The sequence below is a fragment of the Phodopus roborovskii genome, unplaced genomic scaffold (assembly GCF_943737965.1).
Source record: "Phodopus roborovskii unplaced genomic scaffold, PHOROB, whole genome shotgun sequence".
In the NCBI taxonomy this organism is placed as follows: Eukaryota; Metazoa; Chordata; class Mammalia; order Rodentia; family Cricetidae; genus Phodopus; species Phodopus roborovskii.
Genome location: NW_026125971.1, coordinates 294,164 through 311,294, shown reverse-complemented (window position 1 = coordinate 311,294; position 17,131 = coordinate 294,164). Strand labels below are relative to the sequence as shown.

At 35.0% G+C, this 17,131-nt stretch overlaps 1 protein-coding gene across 5 annotated transcripts in view; it reads left to right on the top strand.

Annotated features, from left to right (window-relative positions):
* The window catches only part of Cnksr2 (connector enhancer of kinase suppressor of Ras 2), a 248,221-nt gene that overhangs the window by 161,930 nt on the left and 69,160 nt on the right, over positions 1-17,131 (top strand). For 3 of the 5 annotated variants that reach the window (XM_051179228.1, XM_051179226.1, XM_051179230.1), the window contains 2 exons: positions 9,327-9,416; positions 10,865-11,079. In XM_051179228.1, coding sequence (XP_051035185.1) covers positions 9,327-9,416; positions 10,865-11,079 — 305 coding nt within the window. The remainder of the gene's footprint in view (positions 1-9,326; positions 9,417-10,864; positions 11,080-17,131) is intronic. The other 2 variants (XM_051179229.1, XM_051179227.1) reach the window with 1 other exon arrangement.

Below are 17,131 nucleotides of genomic sequence, written 5' to 3'. Positions count from 1 at the left end.
GAAATTTCTTTGCATTTTAAGATGCAAATATCTAAAAACAGTTGCAGTATGTCCCACAGTTGTCTTTTTAGATATCTTCATTTATTTTTATAATTTCAGAAAAAAAACAGAATCTACTTATAGGATAAATTGTATTTGTGATAAAATTTAAAATTCCAAAGCAAAGTAAAAACAAAACAAACAAAAAACAAATAGATTAGTGCATGGTATTCTATGCTCTATACTTGCATAATTACTGATATTATTGCAAAATTTTCTCTATAATTCATAGAAGAAAATAGATCCATATAATAGAAAATATCAAGTGTTATATTTAATATTTTTCAAGAATATGTGGCCAAAATCATTCTGCTTGTGACATTGACTATCACATACATTACTACAAATAATTAAAACAATGTTCAACAAAATAAGTGTGAATGGGACAACCTGTCATTGTTTTATGGGTATCACATCCTATAATCTCCATTGTTCTAAGACAAAAAACTTCAAACACAGAACTTTATTGTGTGCTGATTCTTCATTAGTTACTCATATAACTGTCAGTTTTTGTAAGAGTTGCAGATTCAATGTAAAGACAACTACACAAAAGCTACAGAAATAATACATGTTAGCAAATTGCTTTAGAAGGAACACAAATTGATTTTTCTATTTGTGCTGTTTGTTCAGTGATGCATCATGAAGCACTGTGATTTGTTGGCAAAAGCACTGGGATCATGAACTACATATTTGCAAAATCCTAAGGAATTAAAGGTTTTTTTATATTTTACCTAACTTTCTCACTAACTTGAAGAATATGATTTCAAAGAGATTAATATAAGTAAAAAATTGTTATAGGATGTAATTTGTTTACAAATATGAGTCTTAAATTGGTAATCTTTCCACTTTTCATGAGGAAATGTTACTGCATTCTCCATTTTGGTAGGGTTTTCCATATATTATTTCACTACAATTTTTTTAGTTGCTTTAGTTTGCAGTTAATGTATGATGTGTGTACATTTAAGCAAATAACATTGCATGTTCATGCCATCTTTCTCAGTCAAATCTGTATTAAGGCTGAGTGTAGCAAAAGGCCAAGGTATTTTATCAAACCTTGTTTTATGTGCTCTACAATATTAAAAGGAGGGCCCAGAATTCAGAACTCTTCTGCCACCTAGTATTTAAAATATCCTAATGCTTCCTCATTCCTTCCACAACTCTAATGTGATTGTCACTGTACAGCAACAAAATTTCAGATAAGAAATACTGACTTCTCAAATTCATCTAACTATATGACAAACTACTCATGTTAATTACACACACACACACACACACACACACACACACACACACACATCTCTAGGTATAATTACCTTTACAAAAAGGTAACAAGATTTAAACAATGACATAGTAATCATTAAATTCTAAAGCATTAAATTGACCATACGATTGTTTAACACTGTCTGCTTCACTAAAAGAATAGACCACTTTTATAAAGCAATAGGAAAACAATACAGTACATCCATAACTCATCGTCTCTTTCCTTCACCCCTTTCAGCACCACCCTCTTCCCCTCTCCACCAGAGCCATTGCTCATCCCTTTCCTAGGCTTCCAGAGATATCAACTGATCATGGCATGAGATGTGACTTATTTTTGGAAAAGATATTTCCATTGTTTTTTGTTTATCATTAGTGAAACTGAAAATATATAAAGTTCATAACAAATTCAAAGTTTATGTTCGATTTTTATTCTTTATAATTGTTATTGTAAACCATTCTTAAATATTCAACCCATTGAAATACTTACAAGCCAATATTTCTCAAGGTCTTTCACCTTAAAATCAAACATTTTAACAGTAAATTTAAAGATTAAAGCATTCACTCTACTTACTTTATTAGATCCAGATACATTTTCATTCTCCTTCAAAAAAATTACTGAGCTGACTTGCCATTTAATTCAGTTTTTCCTTCTCTTCAAATGGGTGTTTCTCTACCTTAAATAACCCTAGGATGTTTTCCTAGAAATGCAGTCAACCATCTGAAAGTAATTTTTGTGTCTGGTATGTGAGGAGTTTGATGGGTTTATATAGCAAGCTAATAGCCTAAGCATTCCTTACTATACTCATTTTCATCAAACTATTGGCTAAAATATAGAACAGATGTGTATATATGTAACTTTCAGACCCTAGAAAAAAAACTTTCCTGTGAGAATTAAGTACTATGTCAGACTTGGAGAGTTTCTCTGCAGGGTTTTTTTCCCCTTTGCCAACTATGAAAAGAATATTACTTCACAGGTGCTCTTTATTATGCTGAAACCTAATGATTTGTGCATGGAGGGAGAGAAGGGGGAAGAATAAAATTTGAAAAGGAAGAAGCTGATTCGTTTTCCAACAGACATGCTACCCTTGGAAGTGTTTTTAGAAGATAAACCAGGAAATAGCACTTGTAGTTCCTGACATGACCACCCAGCAGCTTTGTAAAGTTCTTTTGCTCTTTTGCTTTTTTTCCCACATGAAGTGATTCAGAGCACTTCTGCTCCACCAGAGAATCTGAGCTCTGTCCCACCACCAGTGTAGAATGTTCACTACTGACTGTTTCAGAAGGCCCAACACCCTCTTTGTACCTCCATGTACCCTTATGTACATGAGAGACTCTCACACAGACACATAACTAAAAATCTTTTACAATTGTTTCAAATGGGTGGGCTGGAGTGATAAACTACCTTGGATGGATGAGAAATATAAGAAAGGAATGAAACAATGAAAATACAAAAACTAAGATGTGATTAGAGCCTTGGTGGGCCAGTACATGGAGGAAACCCTTGGGCTTTGTTTTGAACAAGCTCTTTAAAAATACAAAGCAGTTGTTGCATTTAAGGCACTATCCAGATTATGTGGACACCACAAGACAAGTACACCACATGAATTTATATTAATTCCTCTAAAAGGAAGACATAAATCAAGCAACTAAATCAATACTTATTAGAACAAAATTGGTATATGAAGACCCATGAGAAGAAACTAAGAAGGATTAGGTCATAATTAGAACAAAATTGGTATATGAAGACCCATGAGAAGAAACTAAGAAGGATTAGGTCATAGAAGAAATTAGTGACTTTGCTTACCTCTGAATGATACATGTGAATTTAGAGCTAGAAGAGAGTAAAACCATAAAACCATAGAGAGACTGAGTCCTATGGGAGGAAAGGGTGGAAGGCATTTCTAAGAAAGAATAATCTATCACTAATGCAGCAGACACATCAGAAAAGTCAAGTGGCCTGAGTGATAGTTTATAGGCTGTTTTAAGGCATCCTACTTAATGCTTTTTAGGTAAGCAGGAATGAGATCAAATAAACAATCTGATAAATTGTGATTTCCTTAATGTCCGGCATCCTTTCACTCTAGCACTCAACAAACAAAATCTCATGAATGCTATATCTGAGCCTGCAAAGGGAAGTCAAAACAGAGATATGTAAGATCTGGTTCCTTCAAGAAAGTAGAGAAACATATGTGGACAGCAACAACACAGTATAATAACCATTGCATATACACCAAAGGTATCAGGAAAGATGTTATAGGAACACAACAGATTGAGCAATTCTGTCAAATGGCATTCAAGTATTTCCTTTTTTTTTAAAGATATCAAGTTTCTTATTGGCTAGCTTTATCTTAAATAGTAACCCATCCCTATCAATCTAATTGTTTCCATGTGGTCTTACCTTACCAGAGAAAGGGTCTGGATATCTTCTCTCACATCCTATGTCTTGACTCCTCCCTACTCCATCTCCCAGAATCTTCCTTGTCTCCTAGTCCCATCTATCTTCCATTTCTATTTGCCAACAGCGCTTTATTTATTAACCAATACAAGAAACATATTTAAACAATAACATTTCCCATCATCTCATTTTTTCTGTCTAAAATAAAATTAAGCATTTTAACTTTAACACAGTAAAATATATAACAAAACAGTTATTAAATAAGAACTATAATTTAAAATTTAGTCCATTAACATTATCAGGAAGTAAAGAAAATATTATATCATCTATCCTATCTTTGTGAGTCTAAAGTCCTATATGTAACTTATCTTTAATCCTAACTAAAGAAAACTATAACCATAACTATCAAAGACCACAGAAGGATAATATATAAACTCGAGAATTGACAGAGACATCTTGTAATAGTCATCCAAAGTTCTTAAGTTCTTCTGTAAATTGGCATCTTCAGCCCATAGGCCATAGTGTATCTGGAAGACTTCGCAGCAAAGCAGGAAATTACAAACTGTCCCAACTGTGTTTGCAATTTGTCAGTAATTTTTCCCCATGTCCTGCAGAATGTCTGGCTGATACTTCCATGAAGCAGGAATGCTGCAGCAATGTCCATCTTGTTTCAGAAGTCACTTTCCTGTGGGTCTTTCATGTATATTTTATAGAGCATAAAGTCAAACAGTCCAGACAAGAGCAGTATCTTGCCCAAATGGCTAATCTTGCCATATTGGGGGATAAACTCCATAATGAGTTTCTTTGATGTCCATCTTCCTTTGTGATGCTGTTAGTGTTGCCAGGATCAGTTATCTCGCTGTCAAGAAAAACCCTAAACCATTTTAAAAACCATATTCTGTAGGTCTTTGAAAGGTTTGAAGAATGGCTATCCATTTGAAATATATCTCTGTATATCTAGAAAACTAACTTAACTAAGTTTTGACTATTATAAGTAACTATAATCTTTACTGAATTATACATTACATTTCTAAATGAGCTACAGAAACACAGTACTTAAACAAGGGGAGAAATATACATATCAAAAAATTGATCTTAAATTTATATCAATAAATGAAAATCCATTTCAGAACAAAGCATTCATTTCTATGCCATAATCCCTTTTGCCTTTAAGAAAGAGATTGGATGTAATCATTAGCCATTTATAACCAACCCCATTTAAATGAAAACAAACAAATATAGACAATATTTGGTAATTTGGGCAGTGTTGTTTTCAAACTGCTTCCTGCTGATCTGGAATGCTGTAATAACATGGGAAGGTACAGAAATCCTGGCTGTAGTCTGCAAGGCTGCCTTGTCCCAGCTGTTTTGAATGTTGAATTACCTGGGACACTGTTTTAGAGGGTCTTGGTTGATCAAACCTTGTTAGTCTGGAAGGAATCCACAGCTTTTTATTTTCTGTAGAAACAAAAATAGAAACCCTTTCCCCAGTAACCTGTCCTTAGACTTACATTTTGAAGTCAAAGCATTTTTAAACTATATAAATTGGGTTAATGTAGCAGCATTGATAATCAAATTTATTTTTAGCAGTTGTTGTTCCTTCCATAGCAATTGAGCAATTCAAAGACAACACAATAGCATACAGTATCCAGAGTCTTTGTGTACTTTCCATCTTCATGTGACCTTTTTATTACTATTTCTTTTACTTTTATTTTTCATTTTTTGAGAAAGTTTTTTTTCTGTGTAACTTTTGCCTATAATGAAATTACTCTGTATATCAGGCTGGTCTTGAAATCACAGAGATCTGTTTGCCTCTGCCTCCTGAGTGCTTGGATTAAAGGTGTGTGCCACCACAATCAGCTACTCTCTGTATTTTTATTTTTCCTTTTTTATTTAAATTTGAAACAGAGTTGTTTTACATGTCAATCCCAGTTCCCTCTCCCTTCCATCCTTCTCTATCACCCCCACCAAACCCCTTTCTGCTCCCCAGAGAAGGTGAGGCCTTCCATGGGGGGGTATTATCAAAGTCTGTCACATCATTTGGGGCAGGGCCTAGGCCCTCCTCCATGTGTTTAGGCTGAGGGAGTATTCCCCTATTTGGAATGGTCTCCCAAAGTCCATTTGTATACTTTGGATAAATACTGATCCACTACCAGAGAACCCATAGACTGCCCAATCTGCCTAACTAACACTCACATTCAGAGGGTTTGGGTCAGTTCTATGCTGCTTTCCCAGCTATCAGACTAGGGTTCATGAGCCCTCCTTTGTTCGGGTTAGTATTTTTTTCATAACAAATATTTACTTGTTTGTTTGTGTGTTTATCTATTTTTTTATTTTACATATCAATCCCAGTTCCCTATCCCTCCCATGTCTTCCAGGCCCCTTCCATCCCATGCCCCCCACACTCCACAGAGAGGGTGAGGCCTTCCAGGAGAGGTCAAGAAAATCTGTCAAGTTATTTGGAGTAGGGACTAAGCCCTCCCTCCTGCCTCTAGGTTAAGGAAGTATACCTCCAAGGAGAATGTGCTCCCAAAGTCCACAGAGACAGCTGACCTGAACAAGGAGGAGCTAATGGGCCCTCAGGTCATTATTTTTATTTTTTTTTAAACTACTTTATCCTGTTTCTTTTTCTCTCCCAAACTTATGTATATTTTAAAACACACTGTAAAACTTTAGAGTTTTTTCTTTATCTTAATCTGTCTTTCCTGTAAATCTTTTTATGGCCATGAGTCTTTTATGTGCTAAACAATATTGCTTTCCAATATGGCAGTTGTACATTTACCACCAGAAGTGAGAGCTGTGCTCCCGACCTTGGTTTATGCTGCCATTGAGCAGCATGTTGCCAGCTTAGAGATGTGGTCACCTCCACTCTCTGCTATTCCTACACACCAATTAATTGTTTGCAAGGCCTCATAAAAGAGCACTGAGGATTTTTCTGCTTATGCCGAGTCAGGAAACCTCCCTAAAAGGAGCTTGTCAAGTCTCTGCTTGTCTCTAGCAAAACAGAGCCCACCTGAGAAAGGCTGCTACCAAGAAGCCTTGCTTGTGTCTGTTTTTGTTCCTTGTTTCTAAAATCCCTTTTTAAGCTTTTGTCAAATTTTAAGTGTAAGTTCTTAGTACCCAGGTTGCAGGTGCCATTTTGTTATGAGCAATTTCCTGCCAGCATGGTCCCACAGCCACATCTACCCCAAAATAACATGTATTAGATAGATATAAAGTTGTTGGCCTGTTAGTCACATTTCTGTCACTCTAAGTGTTTCCACATGGTCTTACCAGAGAAAAGGTCCAGATATCTTACTTGTCTCACATCCTACATCTTGACTACCATTGTAGTATTTCTAATTTCACCTAATAAAATCATTTATAAGCAATTATGTGCAGTAATGATAAGAAGCAATTATCTCTTTAATTAGCAATTTTTTTCTTTTGTATACCACCTAAATACTGCAATTACAGGCATGAGATTAGACGATGTAAATTTTTTTAAATTTTTTATCAACTTATTTTAACATTCCATTAAATAGTAATTTTACATCAAAATACAGTAGATAATTTAGATACATCATTATAAAGTACTCTATAGATATCTATAGTTTTAATATTAAAAATCATGTCCCATTTGTGGGGGTGGTTGCAATTAAATAGTAAGTGAATAATCCTTATTATATCTTCTGCTCTTCAAAAGATATTTTTGTGATACGTATAGGTGCTATTAGTTGCTTTAGTTTTGGTGTGCATGCTAAAGTGGAATATATTTTTAAAACTGAACTCTTATATTTTTGGTTGTGAGCCTAGCCCAACTAAACTCTAAAAGAATAAGTTGTGGGTATTTTGAAAAATGTAGCACTTACAAAATTGATAATTTGGGGAACTGATCAATAAAACAATGGAATAGGAATTTTTTAAAGGCTTCTCCTCACATGCTTACCCCGCCTTTGATGAGTAGAATATATTGAAACTACATCATCTCACTCATTCTTTCTGTGTAAAAAGGGGCAGAGATAAATTACATAAGAATGTTAAAATCATAAATGACCAATGAAGTTGCACACCTTGAAAAGATTAAATGATACCACATTGTTGCCTCGTTAGTTTATCATGTCTACTTTATGCTCACACTTTAAAGCAAGCTAGCAAATTATACTAAAGAAATTTTATCTGTACAGATAATTCAAAGTTATAGAGTTGTTAGATTTTTCTTAAAAATATAATTAAAATCTCTCACAACAGCTCTTAATTGGGGTGGAGCTGATACATAAAAGAAATACCTGAAAGTAAAAGAGTGGCTTTGGGGGATGCAGAAGAAGGGGGCAGGAAGATAAGAGTAATCAATTGTAAATGTGATCTAAATACACTACCTATGTAGAAATAGAATAAAACCTCTTAGTTTTCATAATTAGTACATGCTAATTAACTGACAAATCAAATTCATGTAGTGAAGAGAGGAAAGAGAATAACTAAAAGGTTAAAAGAGAAAGTATTACTGAATTTTGGTTCTGTATGAAATGTATTAGAAATATATAAGGTGGTACTTTGACAGCAGTTAACGCCACCCAAAATTATGTCACAACTGATATTCATATGCCTCTATTTGAATCCTAATATTAGGCATTTACCAGATGTGTTTCCTTGGGCACATTGCCTAAGAGGTCTCAGTTTCCTCACAGTAAAATTGTAAATCCTCATAAGCATAATGATTCCTAGAAAATACATGTCATATACTTAGTGAGTGTATGCACTTTTGTTGTTATATCCTAGAATTTTTATGATCTGAGCCTGTGTACATTTCTGGTTTTCATTGATTCAGAATTTACCAAACTGTTGCCTCTTGTCAGGTGTATCTTTTTTAAACTTTTTGGTAATTTGATTTGGATTGGCTACTCTATGCTTAAGGAAATTTAAATTGAACAAAATAGTTTATTACTGCTCAACTAGCGGGTTATATTTAGAGTCTTTGCTATGACTGCTGCATGCTAAATTAAAGTTGTGTTCATTAAGAATAAAGACCCAATAGGAAAATGGACAAAGAATTGAATACTCAATTCTGTAAACTACAAATGCTTATAACAAAATATGCACACCTAGGTTTAAATATAGGCAATGAAACAGAATCCCCATATTGATAAGTCATGGTAGTATCCAAATGCATGATACTATGATTTAGAAAAAAATTAATTAGTTTGTGATAGTATACCAGAAACAGTAGGTTAATTTCCTAAAAGTAAGGTTAAATACAAAAACCTGATACTTTAGAAGTGAATAGTAAACACATAGGTTCATAGGCATTAGGAAGTAAGACTGAAATCTATTACTAAAAATGAAAAGAAATATGGAAAGTGTGATCTTCTTTGTAAAACATCATATACCCTTAATATCCAGGACTGCAAAGAGAGCAAACACGGGATGTACTTTATTACCTATAAAAAGTCATTTAAAGTAGTATTATCTGGACAGTTCTAAGAGGCAGTTTCACCTTCTGGCTCAAAACACACATATTCTTCATCCACACATGCCAACCATAACGTTGCATATGAGAGTGTGTTTTGTATACTGTAGCTGAAAATCAATATAAGTATAAGCCTTCCTGGGGAAGAGAAAAAAATGTGATATGAACTTTGTTCTCTGTGTTTAGGCAAGCTACGACCTATATCTATGCCAGTCGAATATAATTGGGTGGGGGACTATGAAGATCCAAATAAGATGAAGAGAGATAGTAGAAGAGGTAAGTGTTCTAGAATTTCAGTGTAGGCTGGGTTATTTTTAACAATAAGCAAACGTAAATGTTCTTTAAATAGATTATTATGGCTTCAGCAGAAACTCCATCATTGACAGTACAACTAAGTGAAGTCAGACCAACATTTGACTGTCTTGACCTATTACTAATAGTTATCTTATATGAATGCCTTCTAAGAGATTCTAGGCAGATAATTACACAGAGAAAGATCTATGTTTATAAACAGAAAGTTAATATTTTAAAAACAAGGTCAGAAGTGTGAAACTGCATAAAAATTCAGTTCAATAAATAGAAACAGTTGTGTCTTCAGTCCCAATTAATCAGCAGTATATCTCACTTCATTCATGAAACCTCATATGATAAAATCTCATGATAAGCATTGAAGCACATAGGAAATGTAGAATGGAAACTGGGCCAGTGACTCCTTATGAAAACCATAGAAAATTGGGGGAACAGGTACTTTGGGCTTTTTCTGTTGTTTGCTATTCAGCATTATTCTTTCACATGGGAGTGGGCTACTTCTGAAGTATTTACACAAAATAAGTTTTTATATCCATGTACCCTGCTACTGAAGTGAGCAGTAAGAAGCAAGTGAAACCTTCACAGCTTAGTAGACTTTACTCAAGTGTGGATATGATGGACCCAACTTCAGAAGAAGAGAGCCACAAATTGCAGATGAACAACAAAACCAGAACTGTTCTATTAACTAAGCTTCTTTTATGGTATGGTTGACCCGTTTACTTATTTCTATCCAGTGAACTCTAAAACATCCACAGACCGCATGGACATGCAAGCATAAAGGTCTGCTTTATAAGTCTTCTTAAGCCATATTTTGAGTAGTGAGCATTTCAAAAATGTTGAGAAATTCAAGGACACTGTCAGATTCCTTCACTTCACATACATGTACTAATTCCATTTTCCAAGCTTCTGTATCTAATATCATTAGTTTTATTGTATAAATCAAGAAAAAAATTTAAAATACTTATCATAGGCCATCTCTAAGATATTCTTTGGGACTTCTTATAATATTGATATCCTGTAGGAAATATATATTATAACCACTAAGTGTTGACTACTAACTTCAGGAAAGATTCTATGAACTAAGTTCATAACATGGGCTTTAACTTCACCAAGAATGTTAGCTAAAATATTGGAGGCTATCATTTGTCATCAAGGTTTAGGAGAACTTTGCTGTGGAACTTGCTACAAACTGTAAGTTCCACCCATACAGAGGTCAAAATTTAAATTCTGCAGGTGGTTTTGATGTAGTTACTCCAGAATTAAAACCAGGAGAAATAATAGTAAGTCCTACGGTATTGTCACTACATATATTGGAAGTTAAGTCAAGTTAAAGTAATCTCATAGCACAATTTGAAAAGAATGGTACATTTCAGATATTTGCATATTTATATCATTGTATTTCTCTTTTTATGTAGAAAACTCTCTACTTCGATATATGAGCAATGAAAAAATTGCTCAAGAAGAATACATGTTTCAGAGAAACAGCAAAAAAGACACAGGGAAGAAGTCAAAAAAGAAGGGTGATAAGAGTAATAGCCCAACTCACTACTCGTTGCTGCCTAGTTTGCAAATGGATGCATTGAGACAAGACATCATGGGCACACCAGTGCCAGAAACCACACTGTACCATGTAAGTAAACTCAAAAACTCTTTCTTACAGTCTTTCTTAGAAGGCAAAGTAATTTTGTTGATGAAAATGAGATTTATTTTCCCTTTGAAAGAGTTTTAGAAAAGGCTAACATTAGAAATTGACCTTAAAGTTACTGAGGATTGATTTTTTTGTAGCTCGTATGATCAATGTGTTCATATTTTTGCAACAACCTTTATTTTAGTGTAATAACTTAATAGGCACAATATTGATAGATAACAGTAATTAGGTTATTACTCATTTGTATATTAATACACAGTACTTGGGATGCTCCAGAAATCCAGATTAGAGATAGAATGTTGAATATTTCATGCTTCTGCTTAAAAAGGGGTGTCCACTATGTGCTATTAAAAATAGGAAGACACAGCACACCATTCAGGCTGGGGTAATGATCAAGTTGGAAATTTGTTTGCTGCACAAGTGTGAGGACGGAGTTCAGAATTCCAGCTCTCAGATAAAGTTAGGCATAATGGCACTTGTAATCACATAGTCGTGTAATCCTAGTGCTGGGAAAATAGAGACAGAAGAATACTCACAACTCACTGTTTAGCCAACCCAGCTAAATCAGCTGTTACATGTTCAGTGGATGACTTTCTCTCAAAAGTAAGGTGAGGGGCTAGAAAGATATCTCAGTGTTTAAGAACACTGACTACTCTTTCACAGGATGAAGGTTAATTCCCAGCAACCACGTGGAGGCTCACATCCTTCTATAACTCCAGTTCCAGGTGTTTCAACACTCTCTTCTGGCATGGAGCACCAGGCACATACTTGATACACAGACATGTGCACAACAAACACCAAGCACAATAATTAAATAAATGTATATGTGTGTATATATGTGTTATGTTTAAAAATATGATATGAGTGGTAGAAGATAACATCCAAAGTCAACTTTAGCTTCCACATGTGCACACGAGTACACATACACAAATGCACATGGAAAAGCACAACATTATATGGGATAGATATTCTGAAATTTCCAATATAATTTGACTTATGTATGGGACAATACAAAAAGTATAGTAACAAGAACAGTTATTTACTCTTCAGGGAAAATAAGAAGCTTCTTCATGGGTAGCAGTTGAGCCATGAGTGAAAAAAATGAGTAAGGATATTTTAATGAGAATGTAAATGCTGATCATCACAAATGTGTGATATAACATGTTCCAGAGGTTCCATGAGGTTCAGAATTGCTAGTTTGTTAAACAAAAACATATAAGTCATTATATGAGGAAGAGTCAGTACATGCACCTACAAATGTAGGCAGGGCTAGATCAGCAGTTTTGTAATAGAGTTTTGAGACTCCTAGAGTAATAAAGAATGTTGGGTTGAAAACATGATCACGTGGACATGTGATAGTTTTCTAATGAAAGAGCAACACTTGAATGGTCCAAGGCAGGACCATTCCATCACAGATGGATTATGAGAAACCAAAATAATATCCATGTGGAAACTGAAAGTCTTGTGAGTCATAACATTAGCATAAAGCTTCAACATGTTTCATGCTACTTTAGCTAAATAAAGTCTGTTTTAGTAACAGAGCCATAGCTTCCAGTTCCATTTAACCATTGGAAACAGACTTACCATGGCTGGAGAGATAGCTCAGTCACTGAAGTAATTGTTGTACAACTATTGGGACCAGAGTTCAGATCCCTAGTACCCAAATAAAAAGTCAATCATGGCAATACACACCTGTAACCCCCTTGGCTTGCTAGACAGGTAGTCTGGCCTAATTTGTAAACTTAATTTCAATAAGAAACCTTTCCTCAAAAAAAAAGTGAGGAGTCTAATTAGTAGTTAGTGAACTAGAACTTAATGCTCCAAGTATCAAATCTGCTATATTATTTAAAAGGTATACATCTAAAAATAAAAGATGTGAAAGAGTTAAGAAATTTATATTTGAACTATTTTGGGGGGGTTACTATCTTAAATTATCTTTTCTATTCTCATAAAACTAGATTAGAAAAAAAAATTCCTTTATGTGGATTAGAGTTTTATTAGGTTCAGTGCCCACAAATTTCCATGTTTCTTCCTCTACAGGAGACTAATATGTCTTATCCAAACACATTAAATAACTGACAAATCGTATTATTGTTTCCAGCAACATCTAAAGGAAACCTAAAAAACAGTGTTCATTGATAACCTGTGAATGGGACGACTTTTATTATCACAACTCAGAAGAGCTGTTTCTCTGAAACATGTATTCTTCTTGAGCAATTTTTTCATTGCTCATATATCAAAGTAGAGAGTTTTCTACATAAAAAGAGAAATGCAATGATATAAATATGCAAATATCTGAAATGTACCATTCTTTTCAAATTGTGCTATGAGATTTTATTTCATTACTTTAACTTGACTTAACTTCCAATATATGTAGTGACAATACAGTAGGACTTATTATTATTTCTCCTGTTACTTATAATTGGAACCACCTCTAGAGTCTGGTTCCAATTATAAGTAACAGCCTGAACAAAGATCTCAAGATAAGAGACAGACATCCTATTCAAGAGCAAAATTGGTAGTTGGAGATGAAACTGAAGGAACAGAGTAGGTTAGCTGGTAGAGAGGTTAGCTGGGTTTAGCCTTAGAAGAGTGATGATTGATCAAACACACACACAGATATAGATAGATAGATAGATAGATAGATAGATAGATAGATAGATAGATAGATAGATAGATAGAGATCTCAGTGTGTGTTCCATTCCTTATTATTATTATTATTATTATTATTATTTTACACATCAATCCCAGTTCTCTCTCCCTCCCATCCTCCAATGCCCCCAATCCCTCCCCCTGCATCCCATTCCCCACCCACTCCACAGGGAAAGCGAGACCTTCCAGGAGGGATCATCAAAATCTGTCAGGTCATTTGGAGTAGGGACTAGGTCCTTCCTCCTGTCTCTAGGCTAAGGTAATATCCCTCCATGGGGAATGTGCTCCCAAAGTCCTTTTGTGCACCAGGGATACACCCTGGTTCCACTGTCAGAGGTTCCTTAGACTACCCACACCTTCTAATTGAGACCCATGTTCAGGGGGTCTGAGTCAGTCCAATGCTAGTTGCCCAGCTATCATTCTGGTGGTCCATGAGCTCCTCCTTGTTCAGGTCAGCTGTCTCTGTGTGTTTCTATAGCCTGGTCTTGTCCAAATTTTCTTATCACTCCTCCCCCTGTGTAACTGGATTCCATGAGTTCATCTCAGTGTTTAGCTGTGGGTGTCTGCTTCTGTTTCCTAGTGTGTTCCATTCTGTCATGCATGTGCAGATTTGTGTATACTAAAGAAACAACAAAGAGGATGAGTTTTGGAAATTTTGAATTATTGATTAAAGGACGGCAATAAAAGGCAAGCCAAAATACTAAATATTGTGTATTACCTAGGAGGAGAAAGTGTTGCCACTTTTCCAAAGCACATTCATTATTTATTGAGGAAAATCTAAAACCTGGTAAAGAAACTTCATTTAATAGCGGCTCATTTTAAAATGAAAGATTTTTTCTTTATGTTATAGTTTCCTGAAAACACAAGGTCAAGTATCAGTATGTAACTTCATGATAAATAGTTATCTTCATTTTCCCTGATTTTGGATAACATGGTTGTTTTTATACTATAAGACTTAAAGGGAAGGTTGACATTGAGTTTAACGGCCACTGTTTCTGCTATAGTAATAATTCCTTGAAGTCTAAAGATTTTTGCATTCCAATTTAGATAAAATGTTAATTTGATATAAGGATTTTATTAGCATTTTATATATCATACCTTGTTAAGTTGTGGTGAATAACTCCACCAATAAGGAACTGACTGTGAACTGGTATGTTACTACCCTTGTCAATATTTTCTACTTGGAAACAGATCCTTTCTGCATGTCCTATTACAGTCCCTGGGAAGGCAACCAGATTCAATCCATCACACCATACCTCTTATGCTTTAGTGCAGAGATTCATTTCCGGCCAGTCTTGCTTTCTTCCCTTTTTGCCCTTCTGATTAGAGAGATTCTACTGCGCCTACTTCATCAACTAAACATTCTTTTTAACTCCTAACACAGTTTTACTTGTAGGTAAAATAGGCCAGTTCTCTGTCTGAAAATGCAGAAGTTGTTTACTGATCTCAGAGCACACAAAGAAAAGACAAGCAGCAGTGTATGTATTCATGATATCCAAATGTAATTTTAAAAGCCTTTATGAAGATAGAGAATAATTGGATTTCTGTAAATCTCATCTTTCAGTGTTGTAGGAGGAGAAATTGGTACTACCTTTCCATAGAGCATTATTTGGTGAGGTAGATCAAGAACCTACTGGAGTGTCTTTTAAGACAGAAATGGAGAGTGTACATTTTTGCTTAGTATAATTTACAAACAACAATATGCTGCCTCATTAAGACTGCAACAAATTAATCAATTCTTTTTAAATCCACATGCAAAGATACCAGTATGAATAAAATGTGATTGGGTATCAACACATCATACTAGTATAGTTTTCATAATATGATTTTTTAAAAGTTTATTAACAGATTTTGAGTAGGTGTTGAAAAACCTGTTACCACCTTTCCTAACATCCCAACATTTCTCTGATTCATCTTAGTATTTTAAAATGTGAGAACATTTATCTGTTACATTATTCTAATAAGTAGGTTTACCCATTCTGCTAATTTGTGAGGAAATATTTTGTAGAGTTAAAAAGTCATCAGGAAGGTCGAGTTGGGGGAAGAACAATGAAGGAGAGCAAGGAAAGGGATTCCTTAGTAGAGGGTGCCATTATGGGCTTAACGGGAAATCTGGCACTAGGGGCATCTCCGGGGATCTACAAGGATGACCCCAACTAAGAATAAGCAATAGTGGAGAGGCTACCTTAAATGCCCTTTTTATAATGAGATTGATGACTACATTAATTGCCATCATAGACCCTTCATCCAGTAGATGATTGAAGCAGAAGCAGAGATTCACAGCTAAGCACTGATCCAAACTCCTGGAATCCAGTTGTAGAAAGGGAGGAGTGATTAACAAAGGGGTCAAGAACATGCTGTGGAAACCCACAGAAACAGCTGACCTGAGCAACTCGGAGTTCACTGATCTCAGTCTGACAGCTGAGGAACTAGCATAAGACTGAACCAAGTCCCCTGATTGTAGGTGTCCATTGGGGGACCTGGGCAGTCTATGTGGTCTCTGGCTATGAACCCAGTATTTATCCCTAGTGTACAAATGGACTTTGGAATCCCATTCCCTATGGAGTATCCCTTAGAGGGATACTCTCTCAGCCTAGATACATGGTGAAGGGCCTGGGTCCTGTCTCCAAATAATGTGATGGACATTGATGATTCCCCCATGGGAGGCCTCACCCTCCCTCAGGAGTGGATAGGGGTGAAATGGGAAGATGGTGTGGAGAATGGGAAGATGGCAGGGAGAAGGAACTGAGATTTGTATTTAAAATAACATTGTTATAATGTAAATAAAAATTAATTTTTAAAAACTAGGAAAAAAGTCAGTAGCCAAGTGTTAATACTTTTTGTTTATTTTTAAGTTAACAATGAATTAAGCTGAAAAGGGACACTCTACCTAGCACTTTTTAACTATTAATTCATCCTCAGTAACCTATGAAGAAGGTACTGGTATTAGAAAGCTGAGACACATATATTTAAGTAGTTACATGATGGAACTGAAATTTGAACATTACTCTTCCATTTCTTCATCAGCATTTTAACAACTCTCAAAAAGTAGCATAACTGTATCAGAAAGGTAATAATTCTAGTAGTAACCACCATCTGTAAATGTAAACCCTAATCTAACAATTATAGAATAGAAAAGACTGATAAGTATCATTTCTGTAATTAAATATGACCTAACCTTTATCAGTATACCAACAATGCCGTCAACATAGGGTCTTCAAAATGATGTTGGCATTGTTGATTCTTTTTCAGTTTGCAACAATAAAAGGGATAGAGACAATTCATTTTACATAGACATAAAACATATCAAGAATTGAGGGCTGGAGGGTTGGTTCAGCCATTTAAGGCTAGTTTAACAACCAAAAAGTATCAAAATTAACTA